The 20,938-nt window shown below is 44.2% G+C and overlaps 1 protein-coding gene across 2 annotated transcripts; it reads left to right on the top strand.

Moving 5' to 3' along the window:
• The first annotated feature begins 303 nt into the window (after window positions 1-303).
• Window positions 304-20,778, top strand: dync1i1 (dynein, cytoplasmic 1, intermediate chain 1). Of its 2 annotated transcripts, none has more exons than XM_063198239.1 (16): window positions 304-437; window positions 849-966; window positions 3,836-3,893; window positions 5,803-5,862; window positions 6,022-6,134; window positions 6,663-6,752; window positions 7,900-8,062; window positions 8,941-9,040; window positions 9,138-9,263; window positions 9,822-9,968; window positions 10,419-10,532; window positions 10,742-10,875; window positions 15,731-15,875; window positions 16,154-16,294; window positions 17,048-17,173; window positions 20,159-20,778. In XM_063198239.1, exons 1-16 carry the CDS (start codon window positions 330-332, stop codon window positions 20,270-20,272), a joined length of 1,857 nt encoding a protein of 618 aa, XP_063054309.1. In that variant the 5' UTR covers window positions 304-329; the 3' UTR covers window positions 20,273-20,778. The 2 variants fall into 2 exon arrangements, with proteins under 2 accessions (XP_063054309.1, XP_063054308.1); XM_063198238.1 differs by having other exon boundaries at window positions 3,803-3,893.
• The last annotated feature ends 160 nt before the right edge of the window (window positions 20,779-20,938 follow it).

Here is a 20,938-nt window from a genome sequence, read left to right as displayed (position 1 = left end):
GAAATCCGGGTCGGTCGGGTCCCAAAGTGTCTGATTTCACGTGAAATGACCCATATNGCACGAAGCAAAGCGCTCAGGCCTGGGCAGGTTGCCGTGGCAACGCTTCGCACAGCCCTGGCTGGTAGAGCTGTGAAGGATTTTGAATGCCAGGCAGCCAGTAGCAAGTATGTTCAACTGCAGTGTGCAGGGCGGGGGGCAGGTCTGGATCACACTGATATTATAATGTCTGCATAAAACTCGTTTTGTCCATGGCAATGCCTGTGACCTATATTACAGAGGTTACATCCTTCTCCTTTAAAATGCAGTGATACCTCTGGCTGTCATCGAACATGTCCGAGAAAAGTGACCTGAAAGCCGAGCTAGAGCGCAAAAAGCAGCGCCTGGCTCAGATCCGCGAGGAGAAGAAAAGGAAGGAGGAGGAGAGGAAAAAGAAAGAGGTGGGTATCCTCCAGTATATAGGGCATACCTTCAGGGCCCCCAGCATCTCCTTCATTGCCCCTGTCCAATATATATATAGCCTATATAAATATACATATATATATATCCTATATAAATATATATAGCCTATATAAATATACATATATAACCCGTTAAGACCTGCCGTTATAAATTAGTTGTTACCAGAATGGCAATGGCCAAGTTGTAGTGCATTACTAAAGACCCTGTGTTATGTCACAGTATATTGTAATACTATGCTAGTTAACTTTTCAATGGCTATTACAGCGTGCCACTGAAGGTGTGGCGTGCATTAAGGGGCTACACTGACTTAACTGAATCAAAACTGACATTTTTACTGTGCATATGTGCTGCTGTCATTAAAACCCTGTTATCTGTGGTGCTTGGTCCAGTCTGAAGCACAGCAGCAGAAGACGGAGAGTGTCTCGGAGGACTCGGACCTGGACAGGAAGCGCAGGGAGACGGAGGCCCTCCTACAGAGCATCGGCATCTCACCAGAACCCCCATTAGGTATGATGATGTGACGAATAAAACAACAGCACTCAAATGCTATCATACAGCAACACTCCCTTCTACAGCAGTGCTTCCCACAGAACATGTGTCAATAAAGGTGGGTAGGTATACTGGGGATAGCCTGTATCAGAGATACATGTGACTTTTGAAAGTTCATGTTAAGCAGTTTCATATGAAATGCAAAATGAAACACCCCAAATATAAATAGCTTTCACAGTTTTTGTAAAGCAACTTTCATTCATAATTCAAATTATTCAACTTTTCGGGGGGACGATTTGTTGTCAAGTTATTCCCTTCTAGAAAGTACCCTGATCTTACCATAAGGTTTCTCATGAAGATAGAATAGAATAGAAAGCCTTTAATGTCATTTGCTTACACCAAACTGTCTCTTACTCTCTGACAAATCTCTGTACACCCTATAAGACCAGGTCTGTCCATCCATGGAATGTCACGTGTGCACGTAGTCAGTCACCTTTGACATTTTTGCCCTCTTCACACCATTAAAAATGTTGTTACCGATATTGGCCCACTCTCACCGTTTATGTTTTTTTGATGTTACTGTGACACTGGATGTTGGACATTTTATACTATTCACACCGGGGCTGTGGGGGGTGAGAACAGAAATGGTCAGCAAAACTGCAGAAAAACAATACCCATTCTTGAAATGACTACTTTGAACGAATTCCAAATTGGCACGCATAGGGCTCCATGGACAGAAATCGGACATCTTGTGCATTATTTAAGTAAGGCCATGGCATAATCATTGGGTGTTTGGGACTGTGGAGCATGTCTGCTCATACCACTACTCAAAGTAGCAAACCACACAGGAAAAAAAGACAGTACATTTCACCCAAAGTAAATCAATACAAAACATATTCTCATGTAACCCTTGACTGACTGGTTTGTACAGTAGGGTAAGGCTAAATGCTGTCTATAAATGGATTTCCTGCTTTGTATCTCCAAGATGTATTGGGTACACTTTGTATGAACGCCTATTACCACATTATTTTCCTGCTACTTCCCCATTCCCTGTTACCTCGAACATGTGGTTCAATGAGCCAAGGATGCTGTTAAGGACACTGCACAGTAAATGCAGTGTTAATTCAATACCATTCTGAGCGTAGCCTATGATGTGCCAATGCATTTAGTGTTAATTCAGCTCTTTAGGTGTTGTATTAATATGTTGAGTTCAGTTTAACATTGATTTGGAGCATATATGGCTTCATAGTGTTAATTCAGTACTGAACCAAACGGACAGTATTCTCAGACTAATGTTGAATTAACACTTCATTTGTTTTTACTGTACAGTGTACTTAACAGCATCCTTGAACCAAGGATGCTGAACCAATGTAGCCTGGCTCTCACACAGACCCTTCGTGCTTCGTGCATCTTCGTTAAACTTCGTGAGCTCGCACGAGGTAACAACCATCGTGAGAGTCAGGTTAGAACCAATGATGAACATCTTGGAGATAAGAAAGCAGGAAATCCATTGATTCTGCCACGATATAGACAGCATTTAGCCTTACCCTACTGTACAAACCAGTCAGTCAAGGGTTACATGAGAATATGTTTTGTATTGATTTACTTTGGGTGAAATGTACTGGAATCACAAGATGACTGTTGTATGTCACGATGTGAGAAAGGGTATGCAGACAACTTCTAGAACTGTATTGTTCTATCGTGTAGAACTATGATTGTTTCGTAGCCCCTTAATGCACGCCGTACCTCCTGTGGCACGCTGTAATAGACATTGAGAGTTAACTACTATAGCACTACACTACTATGACAGTGCACAGGGCCTTTAGTAATACATTACGACTTGGTCATTCCCATTCTGGTAACAGCTCATTTATAATGCCGTGTCTTAAGGGGTTGAGTGTGACCATGAATTTCACGACATCTCTAATGTAAAATTATGTGCAATGCATATATTTGTTTCATGATAATGGAATCAAATAATTCCAAGGTATACACATATAATTGCATTGGTTGGCACTAAAACGCTTTAAGGGAAATCCTGTGCTTTTTGCATACAACTGTCACAATTAAGTAACTCCTTATCTGAAGTAGTTCACAATCATTATGTGTTAATGTGAAGTGGTCATTTGATAATTGGATGTGTTGCCAGTACTTGTATTTGTCCTTATTTAATTCAAGTGCACAATCAAGATTTCATTCCTAAATTTACGCCATAGGAAAGCGAGTGATACCGTATGTCTATGTTGCCGTAAATGTAAAGTACATTTGTAGAAGGGATTTTTGCTCTGTTGATGGGTACCACTGATGTGTATTGACATGTTGTCTGCTATCTGCTAACAAGGCAGGACCTTGACTTGATTAAAATGTGGTGAAAAGGAATCGTGGTTGAAATGACCAAAGGATGACATGATGGCCAAATCAATGGCCCATTGAAGTAGCGCAAACTACAGAACACATGGAGACATTGAAAATTCACAGAGATATTTTGATTTTTACATTCATAATTGTAAGGAAAATTCCCAATTTTGACAATTCGACAAATTGACAATTGCTTCTTTTTTTCTTTTTGGATCCTGTCTTTCTTTCTCTTTTTCTGTTTGTTTCTAAACCACCATTTCAATCCATCCTGATAATTTGGACTTCCCCACCTCTTTCTATCTTTTCTTTTTTTTCTCCCTCTCTTTCTCCTGTCTGTCCTTTTTGTCCCTCTCCCGCTATCTCTCTCCCTCTCTCTCTTCTCTCTCTCTCTCTCTCTCTCTCTCTCTTCTTGGTTTGGCCGTGTCTGCCACTGCTGTCCCCCCAGTGCAGCCACTGCAGCTTTTAACATGGGATACCTGTTATTTTCATTATTTAGTCCCAACCCCTATGTCTCCCTCTTCGCAATCAGTGAGCACGCCCAGTGAGGCCGGCAGCCAGGAGTCGGTTAACGGAGGGACAGTGGGCAGGTAGGAGATGTATTCATAAGACTGCTGTGTCTTTATGGGTGCAAATCATCTCTTCCAACTCATGTCCTCTCCTATGTCCTCTGTACTCCTTGTCGACTCAGATGAAGATCGTTTTCTATTGGACATCCACTTAACCCAAATAACGCCTGCTGAATGCCCAAGCCCTTTTTGGTAAAAGGTGCCCTCTGCCTATTAAAACCTAAATATGTCAGCCTCCGAAGCACATAAAAAATGAGAAATTAGCAGTAGATTAATTAGTAGTAAATTAGATCCTTTAGTGTGTGGCATGTGCCAGTGACATGCGGAAGTGGCATCACTGGCATGCTATCATAAAACACATTTTTCCACTGACAGGTTAGGTTTAGGAATGAGTTTTGGTTTAGGCACAGTTCGACATCGTAGTAGCCACTGTAGCCATAGTAACCATAACCGTGACATGCCCAACCGTGACGGCGCTTGACATGCCCGTTAATTTTTGTAATTACAGACCTAGAATACTTGATTAATTAAAAATAATACTTATTAATAATAAATATAATTACATTTATTAATAATAATTAGTATAGGTCTGTGGTTCTAATATAAAATCAATGGACATGCCACTGCGGCACTTCCGCATGTCACTGGCACATGCCACATGCCACTAAATGATCAAACCCCCTCTCGCAATTAGTTTAATTTGAGAGCTTGGATCCTCATTGTGCATTAGAATGTGTTCATTTGGCTCGAACATACCAACATTTGTAATAAAAACACCTCAAATGTCAAAAGCCTGAATGCAGTGTATATGTCGCTCCAGGCATCAAAGGTCAAACAACATATAGGCCTACACAACATCATGCTAAAATGGGTTAACATTCGAACTACAAACATGATGTATTTGGAAAAGCAATTAAACATTCTGGCACATGACGAAATTTGTCAGTGTTTTAAAGTTGATTTGACAACAGGCGTTATTTGTCAGATAAATGTTAGATGAATGTGTAGTACAAAGCTGGCTTTGCTCAAGTGGACAATGAGGATAGAGGACAGAGTAAAGGAAGCGAATTTGGAGAAATGACTTCTACCCTCTATGCGTCCTTGTGACAAAGACATGGGCATGAGAGAATGCAGCTTTTTTTGTCTGGCTCATAGTATTATTTGTCCAAGTATTCTCAAATGAATACAAACTGATGTGTTTTTTTTTTTTTTAAATAAAAAGTCAACTGAACATTTTTCCTCCTGCAATGCTTGTAGGTCAATCTCTTTCTGATGAACCTTCTGCATGAGTAAATGCAGGCCGTGTTTATCTTGTTTTATTCCTTTTATAGTATAATTAGACAGCTTGTCAATGAGCTCAAAGGTTCGGCTGGAAATATGGTGCACATGATTAATAATACCATGATTTTGATTTACGGCTTAATGGACATTCATTCATCAAGTACTTTTTTTTGTTTGCTTTGAACAAGTCAACAAACTAATGAGTTCATTTTTCACATACCTTTATGTGTACACATCCACTTGAGGTGAAATCTTGCAAATAGCTGGTGTTTTCTTTTTTTCTTTCTACCATTTCACAATGGGGATTCAGATATACAACTAGGTAAGGCCCAAGTTGGTGTCAGTGGATTTTTGTGTCGTTTTGGCTGTAGACCAGTACTTCCAACCCATGCATCAGTCGGTTGCTGTGCAGTTGCGTCATTGGCTGTCTTTTTTTGTACTCATACCCGCCCCAACCCTCTTCACTCAGCAGCTGTGGATGTAGTGTGAAAAAAAGCTGTGTGTTTTCACACCATGCATGAAGCCAAGCTGCTACCTCATTAGCGGGTCAATTGTCTGATGTTACGTTTTTTGACGTTAAAAATAAGACCCTCTCTTACCTTCACCTTCACCCCACCCACGCACTGCTCCCCTCTTTTGTTTCCCCTAGGACCCTTCAGTGGGATACCGACCCTTCTGTCCTCCAGCTTCTGGGAGACTCGGATGTTGGGTACGTCTAGAGTTAGTGTTAAAATGTATCAACGAACTGGCATTCATTCGCTCTGTATGTTGTACTGAATGCTATGTGGTTATAGTTTGTGTATTTTGTACTGAGTGCTATGTGGTTATCTTTTGTTAACTATCATCACTGATGTCTTTCTCCATGTAGCCGCAAGATAAGACTTGGTGCCTCTAAAATCACACAAGTGGATATACTGCCTAAGGAGCTGGTGACCTACTGTAAGGAGACTCAAACACCTCTGGCAGCTCACCAGTCTCAAGGTATGGAAGCCTCTTAATGCAATATTAGTGCAACGTTTCATTGTTTGACAAGAAAATGCCACAGCATTACAATTTGAAATTCTTTACCTACCAAAACACAACAAGTTCATTATCATTCTGGTGATAATACACAAATAATGGTTGTGTCTTAAGAAGTTCAAAGGATGGGAAGAAAAGATGTATGCATGTTAATTATCAATAGCACACCAAAATAGTTAACTGATAGTTCTTCAATAATGATTTAATTGAGTTTTGTTGCAAAATGATATACGTACATTTTTTTGTATTTTTGCATTTTATTATAGTCCTAACATCTATGTTTGAATTCTTGTCATTGAAATATTTTGAGAATCTGCTTTTCAAACCCATATAAAATGCAATACAAAACTGTCAATTTCCTGACACCTTCCAAAATGGATATATATGGATATATATTTTTACAAAGAAGCTCTTCAATCATTGATGCATTTTTGGCACTGCTTGCATCACTGCGCTTTCTGAACTGAAATGGCTCTTTGCTCCCTCCAGAGGAAGAGGAAGATGAAGATACGCCTGTGCCTACAGCTGACACAGAGACTGACCAGCAGGATAATGAGGACAATCAGGAGGCCACGGAAGGTAGGATCACAAAATGCCCTCCACTAATAGAGAAATAGAAAAAATATACACATTTAACTTTGGACACATTTGATTTTGGATTATTTTGAGAATCACCGCCAATTTCGATAGCAAACTGTTGGTGAAGAGATACCTATTTCAGTGTTAAATGTCATGTCTGTGTGATGTGTTTGGAGTTACATTTACTTTCCCTGGTTTTCCTGTAAACCAAAATAAGTTTTAAAGGTGCACCGTGTAATGTTTTTAGTTTTAAGTATTCAATATGACTGAGAAAATTGCACTTTTCATACATGAAAAGGGGGATCTTCTCCATGGTCTGCCATTTTGAATTTCCAGGAAAAAGTCCAGAAACTTACTTTGCTTTGGTCATACTAGTAAATATAAATTTGCTATTCAGAAAATATTCATGAAAAGGTCAAATCTGGCAAAAGGCAGCACAGTTTCAATGAGCTGCATAGTTGCGATACCTACTCTGGCCACCCTACACCACCATCTTACACGGTGCACCTTTACAGATATCAGTAACTTGAAGTGGAAAGGTCTTGAAAATCTGTTGATATACTTGTATAGGTACATTTGCTGGTCTTGTGTGCTTGCATGCGTATTTGCTCATGTCTCTGCACTTTGCTGTTGGGAGATGGAGCACCTCGGGGGTTAGGGGAGAGAAGTAACTGTTTGCAACAATCCTTGAATATATGCTTGCATATAGTACTATGAGCATTGCATACATTGCTAACAGCATTCACATTTATGGTTAATAAATGTATTGGATTTTCACATTTAAATTTAGCAATATTGAGGAACAAAAGTGTTTGGCATTTGGAACGTGGAAGGCGGGGGTTGGCATGGGAGTTGGCATTGCTGTATTTTTAGATGCGTCCTAGCATCTCTATCCGTCCATCGGCCGGTCAGTCGGTCCGTTGGTCTGTCCGTCTGAAACTCATTCTCTAATTGTAATTCCCTCCTATGTCCACAAGGCGGCAGAGTGCAAAGATGGATGTATCTTTGTCCGCCTGTCGGACTTATTAATAGAAGTTAACCACACACTACCGGGCACCCCTTTCATCTGGGGTGCGCACGCAACTGTCTAGTTTTCTTTCCTGGTTGTGACGACCTGTGCATGGCCGTGTGCGTGTGTGTTCCACAGCTCACCCAAGGGAGCTGACAGAGGAGGAGAAGCTGCAGATCACCCATTCGGAGGACTTCCTGGTCTTCTTCGACCGCACTATCCGGGTGATGGAGCGCGCCCTTGCCGAGGATGCGGACATATTCTTTGACTACAGCGGCCGAGACATGGAGGACAGAGATGGGTCAGAATCCCAGAATCGTTTTTCTTCTTCTTTCAAACGTCGTTACTGACGTTATTGTGACAGGACTGTGAAGATTGAGACATGATGTGGAGAAAGAGATGGGGTAGGATTGGGACATGGCCCAGGCTGGACTTGAACCTGGGTCCCCATGGGCATAAAAACCCATTTGCTATGCACCAGTGCCTTCCCTAATTCCCTTTTTGTGCGTGGTTTGTGACTATGGTTCAACCATGGTTTGACTATGGTTTAATGATGGTTTAACACACACACACACACACACACACACACACACACACACACACACACACACACACACACACACACACACACACACATTCTTTTAAAAGTTTTTTTTCCCGCTTCTGAGCCTTTCTAAAGACAGGACGGTAAAAAGTGGGACAAGAAATGTGTGGGGGAGAGAGAGATGACGTGGGGTGACCCGTGTCGGTGCCGGTGTGGTGCGACACCAAAAGTTTGTGTCCTTATATCAGGACCAACATTGCATAGGTTAACATAAAAAAGGAAAAAAAAGTCTGCTTCATCCAGGATTCTTTTGTCCATTAAAAAACATTTTAGGCCCTACCGTGGCTGATATGGTAGGGCACACGTTTACCACTCTGCCGACCCGGGTTCGATTCCAGGTCCGGGTCCTTTGCCGGTCCTTCCCCGTCTCTCCTCCACTATCCTGTCTCACAAAAAAAACAATAAAGACTGGAAAGAATAAATTAAAATAATTTAAAAAAAAAAACATTTTAAAGCGTCAACAAAAAAAGCTTTTTAAAGCAGATTTTTGTCAGAATCTCATTCTTTCAATTGGAAACCTGTTATTTTCTTTTAATTAACAAAGTTTTCATCCATTTCACTGTTTCCTCCCACAGGGATACGCAGGCCGGATGTAATTTGTCTTTCAATCGATTTTTCTATGACGAGCACTGGTCCAAACATCGAGTGGTGACATGCTTGGATTGGTCCCCTCAGGTACAACAGCTTTTATAGATTATTGGTTCTGTACTGTACAGCAATTACGTTATATGCAGGCAGATTCCAATAATGTTTCGATTGGGTTCTTCCACAGTTCTCAGAGCTGATGGTGGCATCGTACAACACCAATGAGGACGCCCCTCACGAACCGGACGGGGTGGTTCTAGTGTGGAACATGAAGTTTAAGAAGACAACACCCGAATATATATTTCACTGTCAAGTAAGGATTGTATACACGTGTTTTAGGAGTTATTTCACGAATACTAAATAGTTAAAACATGAATCCCAAAAACATGAATACAACATAGAGCTAAAATGTGTAAATAAATAATAATGATTAATATGATACATAATAATACATTTGTAAATTAATGACACAAGAATGGTATTTGTTTTCTGTATATAACAGTGAATGTTGTTACACTTCTACCCGTGTGTATTTCAAAGTGCCGTAAAGCCTATAATTAGCTGCATTATCTGTTTGTTTACTCTCATTAGGTACTCAGCATGGGCTGAACCAAAAATAAACACACTGCTGAGATTGACCTGAATGTGTTTCCGTACAAACATAGAGGCCGAATTATACACCATTAAAACGCTAGCTCTCTTATCTACTCTGAGCCAAGAGAGGGCATCTAATTTGTGCATTAAACTCTGATTGAATTATTATGACTTCCTCGTGACCTCATCTACTGTATGTTTATGTCTGTCTCTCTATCCATCTCTCTGAACCATCCCTTCTTTCTCTGAAACATATTTCAACTCCTCTTCTTTATAGTCGTCAGTGATGTCAGTGGGATTCGCTCAGTTCCACCCCAACCTGGTGGTGGGAGGGACGTACTCGGGACAGATAGTGCTGTGGGACAACCGCAGCCACAGACGGACCCCCGTGCAGAGGACACCTCTGTCCTCCGCTGCGCACACCGTAAGTCTAGACAGCACATCCCACTCTCTCTCTCTCATTGGCATGATGAGACATATCATTCCGAATTAAGTCCATTTAATTCTGAATAAAGCTTAATTCCGCTTTTGAAGACGTAACGTAAACACCTCTTGATTCAGAATTAAAGGAAAGATCAAAGTAAACTCGATGGAACTATTTAATTCAGAATTATTCATTCAGAATAAAAAAAAAACATCATGTTAACGTAGTGAATGACACTCAGGACCTGCTTATGATGAAAATGATGCTTGGTAATACCCAAAACTGCCACTGATTATCTAAAAATGGCTCAAGTCAATTGGGTTTTGGAGAATGTATGTAATTTCCTTGAAATTACAAGGGTAATATTGTTTCAGTGAAACAATACCTAATGCTGTGATAAAGCTGTTGACAGACATTCATTCACATGTTGACGTGCATTTCTTTCCACAGCACCCTGTATATTGTGTGAACGTGGTTGGGACTCAGAATGCCAATAATCTGATAACAGTATCCACTGATGGAAAGATGTGCTCCTGGAGTCTAGACATGCTCTCTCAGCCCATGGTAACACAGACCCTTACAAGTGCTACTTTTCAAGTGTTTTTTTAAAATAGTGTCTCAAAGGTCTAGTGTGTAAAATGTTTAGGTGTTCACTTTTCATTATAAAAAATATGGCCACCACTCATCACACCACAACTCGTTTTTTCCCAATAATATTTCACACTGCCATCAAGTTTGCTTATACTTAAGTGCACTGAATTTATCACCAACAGGAGAGCATGGAGCTGGTATATAATAAATCCAAACCTGTAGCGGTCACAGGAATGGCGTTCCCAACTGGTGACGTTAACAATTTTGTTGTGGGCAGCGAGGAAGGGACCGTGTACACAGCTTCCCGCCATGGAAGGTGAGTGGACTAACGTGTCTCAAACGTTTTACTACTTGAGAGATGCATACAGTAGGTCGTCCCAGGAGAGAAAATATGTGTGGCTTTCAAACTAGCAGTTCCTCTCATCCTTTCGTGTTGCTTCTCTTGTGCTTGGCCCGCCTTGAGCAAACAATAAAGTTTCCCTACTCTCCACCTAGACAGAGCAACTTTTGGGGATTTTTTGAATATTTCTTTGGGTCTCTTTCAACTTTAATGATGACGGTACAGTATGAGAAATGGACAGGAAACGAATGGGGAGAGAGACGGGGAGGGGTCGGCAAAGGACCCGGGCCGGCCGCACAGCAGACGAGTGCCCTACCACTAGGCCAAGGCAGGGCCGATAATGACCTTCCAACTGATTACTACTTCCATCATCAGTGACGTCGGCTCGAGCCTTGCATCACAATATAAGGCCAAAAGCAACAGACTAGAGGACAAGTGGAACTAGCTTGAAAGGCAGCCCATATGCTTGTCAGTATTCTTTGCCAGAGGGAAATAACTTAAGCCGACAAGTGATGTGACTAGAGGCTCCTTTTGTGATAGAGCATTGATTTCAAGCTATGGCAAGAACCAGACATTCAAACAGCACTCAGTTTCTGTCAGAAGTCGGAATGGGAGTGTATTGTTTTGTCAAGTCAAGTCAAGTAGGTTTTATTGTCAATTTCTTTACATGCACTGGTCATACAAAGAATTTGAAATTACATTTCTTGCTTTCCCATTAGACATAGACTAATCTAGGTATGGACATAGACAGTATAGACATAGAACAGTACTTTATTTCCCCCAGGGACTAAGGTCAGTATGGGACATAGACAGTGCTCATTCAGACATTTAAAAGTGGCAAGACTGGACAACAGAAGACTTGTAGAGGAATACCATTAGTGGGATCTGTTGTGCTTTTGTGTTTTCTTTATTTTTGTCCTTTTATAGCGTTCTGTCATGGTTTTTGTAGCATTTTGAGTTAATAAATATTAAAAATAGGTCGGTCATGGATCCAGCAGCAGTGTGTGTGTGTGTGTGTGTGTGTTGTGTGTGGTGTGTATGTGTTGTTTGTATTGTGTTAGGTGCAGGTTAGACAGGTCGCGGTGTTGAGTCTTGTGTGTGTGTTAGTGTGTACTGTGTGTGTGTGTGTGTGTGTGTGTTGTGGTGAGTGTGTGTGTGTTGTCAGTGTTTGTGTGTATGTTTGGGTTTAGTGCGAGTGCAGTCGTGCTTGTGTGTGTGTGTGTGTGTGTGTGTTGTGTGTGTGTGTGTGTTGGTGTGTTGTGGTGTGTGTGGGTTGTGTGTATGTGTGTGCATGATTTGGTGTTTGTGAGGTTTTGAAAGTTCAGTCTCGAGTAGTTCTAGTTGTGCAGGTTGGAATGTTCTAGTCGCGTTTTGGTGGTGGGGGATGGGGGGGGGGTTGTCAGGGCTGCTGGCTTGTGGATGACTGTGGTGGGGTTGTGGGGTGGTGTGTTCAGCATCTTGATAGGCTTGGTGAATTGTGCTGCTCGCCAAGCATGGTGGGATTGTAAGAGGGAAACTTCGGGGGGGCGCGAGGCGCAGGTCGGGGGGCCGGGGGCTGGGGGAATAGAGGCGGAGGCCAGGTTGTTTGGGGGCTGGTGGGGACAAAGTGCCGGGGCTTGAGGTTGGGGATAGGTGGGGTGGAGTTTCGGGGGGGGGGAAGGGTTTGAGGGGTGAGCGCGGTTTTGGGGTCTTTGTTTACGTGTATGTGCAGGCGGGGGTCGGGTGTGTGGGGGGGGGAGCTGGGGTGGGGGGGGGGTTGAGCGCTGGGGGGGAGTGGGTGGGGGGTGGGGTGGGGTTTGGGGGGTTGGGAGGGGATGGGTGTGTGGTGTGGCGTGGGGGGGGAGGGGGGGGGGGGCGGGGGGGGGGGGTTGGAGGGGGGGGGGGGAGGGGGGGGCGCGGGGGAGGGGTGGTGGGGGGAGGGGGGGTGGGGAGAGGAGGGGGTGGGGGGGGGGTTGGTGGGTGTGGGCTGGGGGGGCCAACCAGGGAAAAAATAGACTGGGTTGCTTCCCGCAGGACGGTTCTGGTGCTTCTCTAGGCTGCTGCCTCCGCGCCGGACAATCGTTTCTGGCCACCTCCCCCCTAGGCCTTCGGCGCCCCAGGTGCCGTAGACACTTGGAAATCCCTCAGCCGTCCACCTAAGTGTGCCACGGTGTATATTTTGCGGTCGCTGTTCTTCGGGTTGTCCCTTCCCCTTCTGTTGAATGAAGTACATCTGAACGACAGGAATGCCGTGCCCAGTAGCACAAATAGAATGGGGGTAGTGCACGGCCTGAATCGGAAACAGCCTTGTCGGCGAGAATAGGGGTGTCGGGGGAGTGTTGAAGTGGTGGGTTGAGGGAGAGGTTTGGGGGGAGTTTGGGATTGTGGGGGGGGGGGGGGGGAGGGGGCAGGGGAGGGTGGGGGGTGAAGGGCGGGGCAAAGGGCATTGTTTCCGGAGGTGCGGGGCAGGTTGATTGTGAGAAGCTTGGAGAAGTTTGTTGCGATTTTCTGGGGGCGTAAAATTAGGTTTGTGGTGTTGGATGTTGATCCACTGCTACGGGGTGGGTATTCAACTGAGTTCAGCGTACTAATAGCCCGGGGGCTGGGGAACCGGTGACGTTTAACCGGTGGTGCCGGTGCATCGCGTGCACCGGATTATCGGAAGGTGAGTCTAAGGTACATGCCTCGTTCAGGCTGGGTTGGTTGGGTGTTTCGTGCGTTGTGGTCGTTCGGGTAGTTGTCGATAGTGGGAGTTTTTAGGGGGGTTTATATGTGTCTATTGTTTTGTAGGGATATGTTTTTTTTTATTTAGTTTGTTGTTGTCCCTATTACGTGCGGGGATGGCTGGATGCGGAGGAAGTGGGATGGACCTACGTAAGTGGTACTCCACCAATGATATTATTTCGCTGGTGTTCACAATATCAAACACGCTGGAGGGTCTTACTGTTTGTTCTCCGTGCGTTCCTCCCCACACTGTGATGCAGTTGGGACAACGCGCTCTCGAGGGTTCCTCTGTTGAATGTGTCATGATGGTGGGTGTAGCATTGCATTCTTTAGTTTGCGAACAAGGAAGTGAAGTAGAGGACGCTGATGGGCCTTCACTTCGCCAGTGATGTAGTGTTGGTGGTCCAAGTGAGTCGTCGCTGATGTGCACTCCAAGGAAAACTTGGTGCTGCTCTCTCTCTCAACTGCATCGCCGTCGATGGTCAAGTGGTGGGCAGTTGTTTTTGGACCTGTTGGGAAGTTGACAAACAAATCTCCTTGTCTTGTTGACCATTCAGCAGGGAGGGTTGTTGTCTTTGCACTTCTGGCCAGCAGGTCTTAATTACTTCTCTGTAAGTGAGTCTCATCGACCGTTGGTGATGAGCCCCAGTGTGTGTATCATTCCGCAAACTTCTCTAGATGGTTAGTGCTTGTGGGTCGTTGTGCAGTCGTGTGTCAGAGCGGTGAACAGCAGGGGGCTATGAGAACACAAACACTTGCGGTGCCCGTGCTCAGGGTCAGGGTGCTCGAGGTGTTGTTCCATACCACATTACTGCTGTGGTCTCTTTGATCAGGAAGTCCAGCAGCCAGTTGTCAGAGGGTGTGCTTTTGAAAACCTGAGTGGGTCAGTTTTCTGATGATGTTGTTGTGGGATGATGATATTGAATGCTGAACTGAAGTCAATGAAAGCATTCTTCACATATGAGTCTTTATTGTCCAAGTGGGTGAGGGCTGGATGGTGGGCAGAGCAAATTGCTCCTCGTGGATTCGCTTGGATCGGTATGCGAACTGGTAGGGTATAGGAGTGGGGGGTAGGGTGGCTTTTGCTGTGTGACAGGACTAGCGTTCGAGAGCACTTCATGATTATGGGCGTCTGTGCTACAGGTCGGTAGTCATTGAAGATGGATGGTGTGATTTCTTTCGGCACAGGTTGTTGGTTGCAGCTTTGGAAAGTGATGGGATGAATGCTTGCTCAGAGAGATGTTAAGATGTCTGTGAAGACATCCTCAGCTCTTCTGCACAATCCTTCAAAAACTCGGCCTGGTAGGTTGTCTGAGCAGCTGCTTTGCGTGGGTTTGGATGGTGGCCAGTGTCCTCTTAACACTGCAGAGGACAGGGAAAGGGGTTGTTCATGGGGGGGAGGGGAGTTTTCTGTGGGTGAGTGTCATTTTGTCTTCAACGCGGGCAAAAGAATACTGTTCAGGTCGTTTAGCAGAGAGGTGTTGTGTCACAGCTTCGTGGTGACAGGCTTATAGTCCGTGTTGGGCCTGTTATGCACTGCCACAGCTCTGTGATCTCTGCTGTCTTTGAAGTGTGTTGTTATTTTGTCTGAGTATTCCTTTTTGCTTTCCTGATGCCCTGGGACCAGGTTAGCACTTGCTGTCTTTAGGCCAGCTACGTCTTACTGCTCTGAAGGCTTTGTCTCTGGCCTCAGCAGTCGTTTGAACGTCTCCTGTGAACCATGGCTTCTGGTTGGCCCTGGTAGTGATGTGTTTTATTTCTGTAACATCATCGATGCATTTTTGCGTTTTGTTTAGTTATCTAATGCCTCTTTTCCACTGCCGGTGTTCTGGTAGGCCTACAGCTCGACACAGCGCGACTTGGCAGCCACTTTTTGATTTTCGAATAGGCACGACACAGCTCAATCGCAAAGCGAAAACTGGCGGTCGAGTCGCGCTGTGTCGAGCTGTAGGCCTATCAGAAAACCGGCAGTGGAAAAGAGGCAAAAATGTGTCTTGAAATGAAGTCGGATACTTTTACATTCATAATGCCTTTGCAAATAATGTGTTTGTTCTCATTTAATTAATGCCTTCGACCATTTGTTTTAATTAAAAATAAGTGCCACAATGTGTGTCTATGTCCCTCTCAGTAAGGCTGGCATTGGAGAGATGTTTGAGGGGCACCAAGGCCCAGTGACTGGCATCAGTTGCCATAACGCTGTGGGCGCCGTTGACTTCTCTCATCTTTTCACCACCTCCTCATTTGACTGGACTGTGAAACTCTGGACCACAAAGGTACAGGATGACCCCACCTATACTTCTCATGCACCACAATGCTGCCTATTCATCATACCTACAGTACATTTTTTGAGGAACCAGGGAAACTGACAAGGGGATAATGGGGTCAGTTGTCCTGGGCCCAGAGAGATGGGGGCCCATGATATTGTATGTGAGGGGGCTTTCAGGTGATTTTTTCCCTGGCCCGGCCAAAGCGGTCAGTGGTCCTGTGAGGAAAACAGTAGTGTGCATTGCAGACGTGTTTTTTTATATCACATGACTTTATGTCCTTGCAGCATAACAAGCCCCTTTATTCATTTGAGGACAACGCGGACTACGTCTATGATGTGATGTGGTCACCAGTCCACCCAGCCATCTTCGCCTCTGTAGACGGAATGGGACGCTTAGACCTGTGGAACCTCAATAAGGACACAGAGGTAAATCATAGGATGCTTTTGCAAATCTCAAATTGAACTGCATTGCTGAATGTAACCAATGAATCAAAGCAGTATGCAAAAATCCCTAATAGTCTAGATGTTCCTGTCCTAAAGGAATATAAGCAATGACAAATGGACGCTCTGGACATGGACGTGACTGGATGTGTATTTGCTGTATAGTGCATGATCCTGGGAGAGTTAGGACACAAACAGGAAACATAAGCAGTCCAAACAGGAAGTTCAGGCCAGCTTCAGCAGCGGATAGCGTACCGCCCAATACAAGCACTGTCACAGACTTTCGCTGACAAGATCTGACAACATGCTTGGAGACAGTGCTTCCCATGTGCAGCAGACCTTCACCAAAATAAAAAAGCCTACATCACAAACTGGCATGTGGACTGTGAACTGCTCACATACTACATACAGTGCTTAATTTAATTATTCATAACTTGGTTTATCTACTCTTCAGAATATTTAAAAGAATACCAAGTATATCTGCACCCGAACAGAGTACTCCAGCATATTTTCTGACATCAGCAACATCAGTTTTATGAATTGTATTATTGTCAGTCAAGCAACCTACTTGTTTAGTCTTCTTACTACAGCGAATACTGTATGTAGTGTGTGTGTTTGTGTGCGCGCGCCTAGAGAGAAATGGAAGGTGGGTGTTAGAAAGGCAAGTACGGTAGCTGGGCAGTGAATGAGATGAATTTTTTTTTTACAGCCATTGACAAATTCCCCTTTTCACTACAGGTGCCAACAGCCAGTGTGGCGGTGGAGGGATCCTGTGCCCTAAACCGAGTGAGGTGGGCGACTGGCGGGAGAGAGGTGGCAGTGGGAGACTCCGAAGGTCATGTCTGGATCTATGACGTGGGCGAGGTATGGTAATAAGTTAATAACACAATCATTACATCAGTTCAGTTACTAATCAAATAACAGTGACTTGTGAGATTTATGATGAGGATCAGAACACTGACAAAGTATGCCATGTTCTGTCTGCGTTTGCCATGGCATATGTGACTTCAGATGAGGGGCATTTGTCAACTAACATTTCACATTCTAAAAATGGCATGGAATGGTCAGTTTTGACCTGTGATTTATGGAAACAAGAGTTAAATCTTTGGATCACTAGAGGTAGATTTGTAGAACAAGATGAAAGTGACATTAAATTTACAGTCAGAGTTGTCCAAAGTATAAGTATAAAGTAAAAGTAGAAGTACTCTTACAGATGAAACTACAACACCAGTAGCATGACATTGCAAAGTTGAAACCATGTAATATCAAACCACTAGTGTTGTAATTACATCTGTAAGAGTACATATACTTCTACTTTATACAACTCTGCATACAGTAGATGCTGCCAAGTACACAGTCAACACAATCTTTACAAGTTACATAGTCAAGGGTAAGGGGTTAGGGCGTTTGACTTGTAGCCCAAACGTTGCCGGTTCGACTCCTGACCCGCCAGGTTGGTGAGGGGAGTAATTAATCAGTGCTCTTCCCCATCCTCCTCCATGACTGAGGTACCCTGAGAATGGTACCATCCCGCCACGCTGCTCCCTAGGGGCGCCATTGGGGGCTGCCCCCTTGCACGGGTATGGCATAAATGTGATTTCGTTGTGTGCAGTGTGCACTTGTGTGCTGCACAGTGCTGTGTCACAATGACAATGGGAGTTGGAGTTTCCCAGGTGGGCTTTCACTTAATTTTCCCTTTAAAAAAAAACTTTAGTTAATACCACAACAACTCATCAGAAAACTGGACAAACTAGGTTTCAGCACCTCCCTCTGCAACTGGCTGCTGGACTTCCTGATGCAGAGACCACAAGCAGTACGGGTAGGGAATAACACCTCAAGCACCCTGACCCTGAGCACGGGGGCTCCGCAAGGTTGTGTTCTCAGCCCCCTGCTGTTCACGCTGCTGACACATGACTGCACAACGACCCACAGCACTAACCATCTAGTGAAGTTTGCGGATGATACAACACTGGTGGGCCTCATCACTAAGGGCGATGAGACCCACTACAGAGAAGAAGTAGACCTGCTGGCCAGATGGTGCAAAGACGACAACCTCCTGCTGAATGTCAACAAGACCAAGGAGATTGTTGTCAACTTTCAGAGGGTCCAAAAACAACTGCCACCACTGACCATCGACGGTGATGCTGTGGAGAGAGTGAGCAGCACCAAGTTCCTTGGAGTGCACATCAGCGACGACCTCTCTTGGACCACCAACACTACATCACTGGCGAAGAAGGCCCATCAGCGTCTCTACTTCTTGCGCAAACTAAAGAAGGCAAGTGCTACACCCTCCATCATGACAACATTCTACAGAGGAACCATAGAGAGCGTCGTGTCCAGCTGCATCACAGTGTGGGGAGGAAGCTGCACGGAGAAAAACAGGAAGACACTCCAGCGTGTTGTGAACACAGCGAAGAAGATCATTGGAGTACCACTCCCCTCCCTGCAGGACATTTACACCGCACGCCTCACCCGAAAAGCACTGATGATCATCAAAGACACAAGCCACCCTGCACACAAACTGTTCAGCCTCCTGCCCTCTGGAAAGAGGTACAGGCGCCTCCGTTCCCGTACCACCAGGCTTGCAAGCAGCACGATGCATCAAGCAATCAAGATACTGAACACTCAACCCACTCTCCCTTCACTGTCAGCCTCTAGCCAGCCAGGCCACTGACAACGCTCCCCCCCCTCATCCCCACCACCATATCTGCGACTGAACATTCCACCTGCACTACTACATCTGTGACTGAACTTTCAACCTGCACTAACTCAAAACATACACATGCACACACACACACACACACACACACACACACACACACACACACACACACAAGCACACTGCACTTTCTGCACTAAACCCAAACATACACACACTGACACACAACTCATACTCACACACATACACACACACACACACACACACACACATACACAGGTACACACACACAGACGCACACAGCACTTTCTACCTGCACTAAACACACACACACACACACACACACACACACACACACACGCACACACGCACACAAAACACATACAAACACACACACACACACACACATACTGCTGCTGGTGTATTTAATAAAAACCTTTTTTAATTATTTATTTCTTCAAATGCTACTATTACTATGTCAGAACGCTATAAAGGACTTATAGAAAAAGAACAACAAAATACCTCCTCTTAATGTATGTTCTCTACAAGTCTTCTGTTGTCCAGTCTTGCACTTTAAATGTCTGTATGAGCAATGTCTACGTCCATACTGTCTATGTCCATGTATGAGTACTGTCTATGTCTATACTGTCTATGTCCTTACCTAGATTAGTCTATGTCTGCATGGGAGAGCAAGAAACGCAATTTCAAATTCTTTGTATGACCAGTGCATGTAAAGAAATTGACAATAAACTTGACTTGACTTTAAAAGTAAAACACAAACATCACATACGTACATCACATACGTACATTCTAAGGCAGGGGTGGGGAACCTATGTCCGATTTATCCGGCCCCCGATATAATTTCAATGTTATGCAGCTTCAAATGAAATATGACATATTTTGTAAAGGACTCTTAGAAAGTACATTTGCCATACAATTAAATAATATTCAAGGGATCTAGAGAAGGTGGGGTCTGTTTTAAAGGTGGCTGCCTAAAATATAGGCCTAAAGTGCTAGGGGAAATCCTGGTCTGTGCTCATAGTACAGCCCTCGGAGGATTTTTACGGCCCTTGGTGGAATTTGAAGTGGCCCCTCAAATGAAAAAGGTTCCCCACCCCTTTTCTAAGGCAATAACAGCATAGTTCTATCCCCTTGGTTTTCATACTGTTCTTCCTACTTTGTGTCCCCAGCAACTTGCCGCTCCTCACCCTGAGGACTGGAGCCGCTTCGCCCGCACCCTTATGGAGATCCGTGCCAACCAGGGAGACGGCGAGGAGGAGGGTGGCATGGAGATGCCAGCTTAACAGCAGTTTTGCCATCGGTCTACTATACATGATGCCACGCCGCGCCGGCTCTGAATCAAACGGCCGATTGCTAGATTTTACCGGCTGACTCAGATGCACACCTCGAGCTCGGCTGTGATCACACCTCATTTTTCAGTTCATTCACAGTGGGTCTATATTTGGTACCATACGTGTCAATGGCAATAATTCCTCTTTCTAGCAGCTCTGATGAAATTTCGTAGGGATTGTTAAGGGTGGGGAAATGCTGTGGTGTAAAGGCTTGCAGTGATAAGGAAACTGGAGTGAGCCATGTTTTGTTCGCCAAAAATGCAGAATGTTTTGGTGCAAAAATGTAGCCTATATCTTGTTTTGTGTTTTTTATGATTGTGCTGTGCCTATGTCATCATTAATGTGTAGAATGCCAAAAGCAGAACACAAATGCTGACATTATAAAATTGTGGGCTTCATTTATGCTGAAAGTCTGTTGACTCAAAAATACTATTTATCTTTGTATATTAATTAAAATACTAAGCCTATTTTATGTGCTGTTGTTTCTTTTTTGTCTATAAGGTCAAAATAATATTAAAACCACGCTGACCTTCAATCCATCATATTTTAAGGCTTGGCCTATTTTCCAATAACTTCACAAAATAGATGTGCATACGCTTGTCCTTGTCATTGAAGGCA

This window comes from Engraulis encrasicolus, chromosome 5 (genome assembly GCF_034702125.1).
Source record: "Engraulis encrasicolus isolate BLACKSEA-1 chromosome 5, IST_EnEncr_1.0, whole genome shotgun sequence".
In the NCBI taxonomy this organism is placed as follows: domain Eukaryota; kingdom Metazoa; phylum Chordata; class Actinopteri; order Clupeiformes; family Engraulidae; genus Engraulis; species Engraulis encrasicolus.
This window is presented reverse-complemented; position numbering and strand designations above follow the sequence as displayed.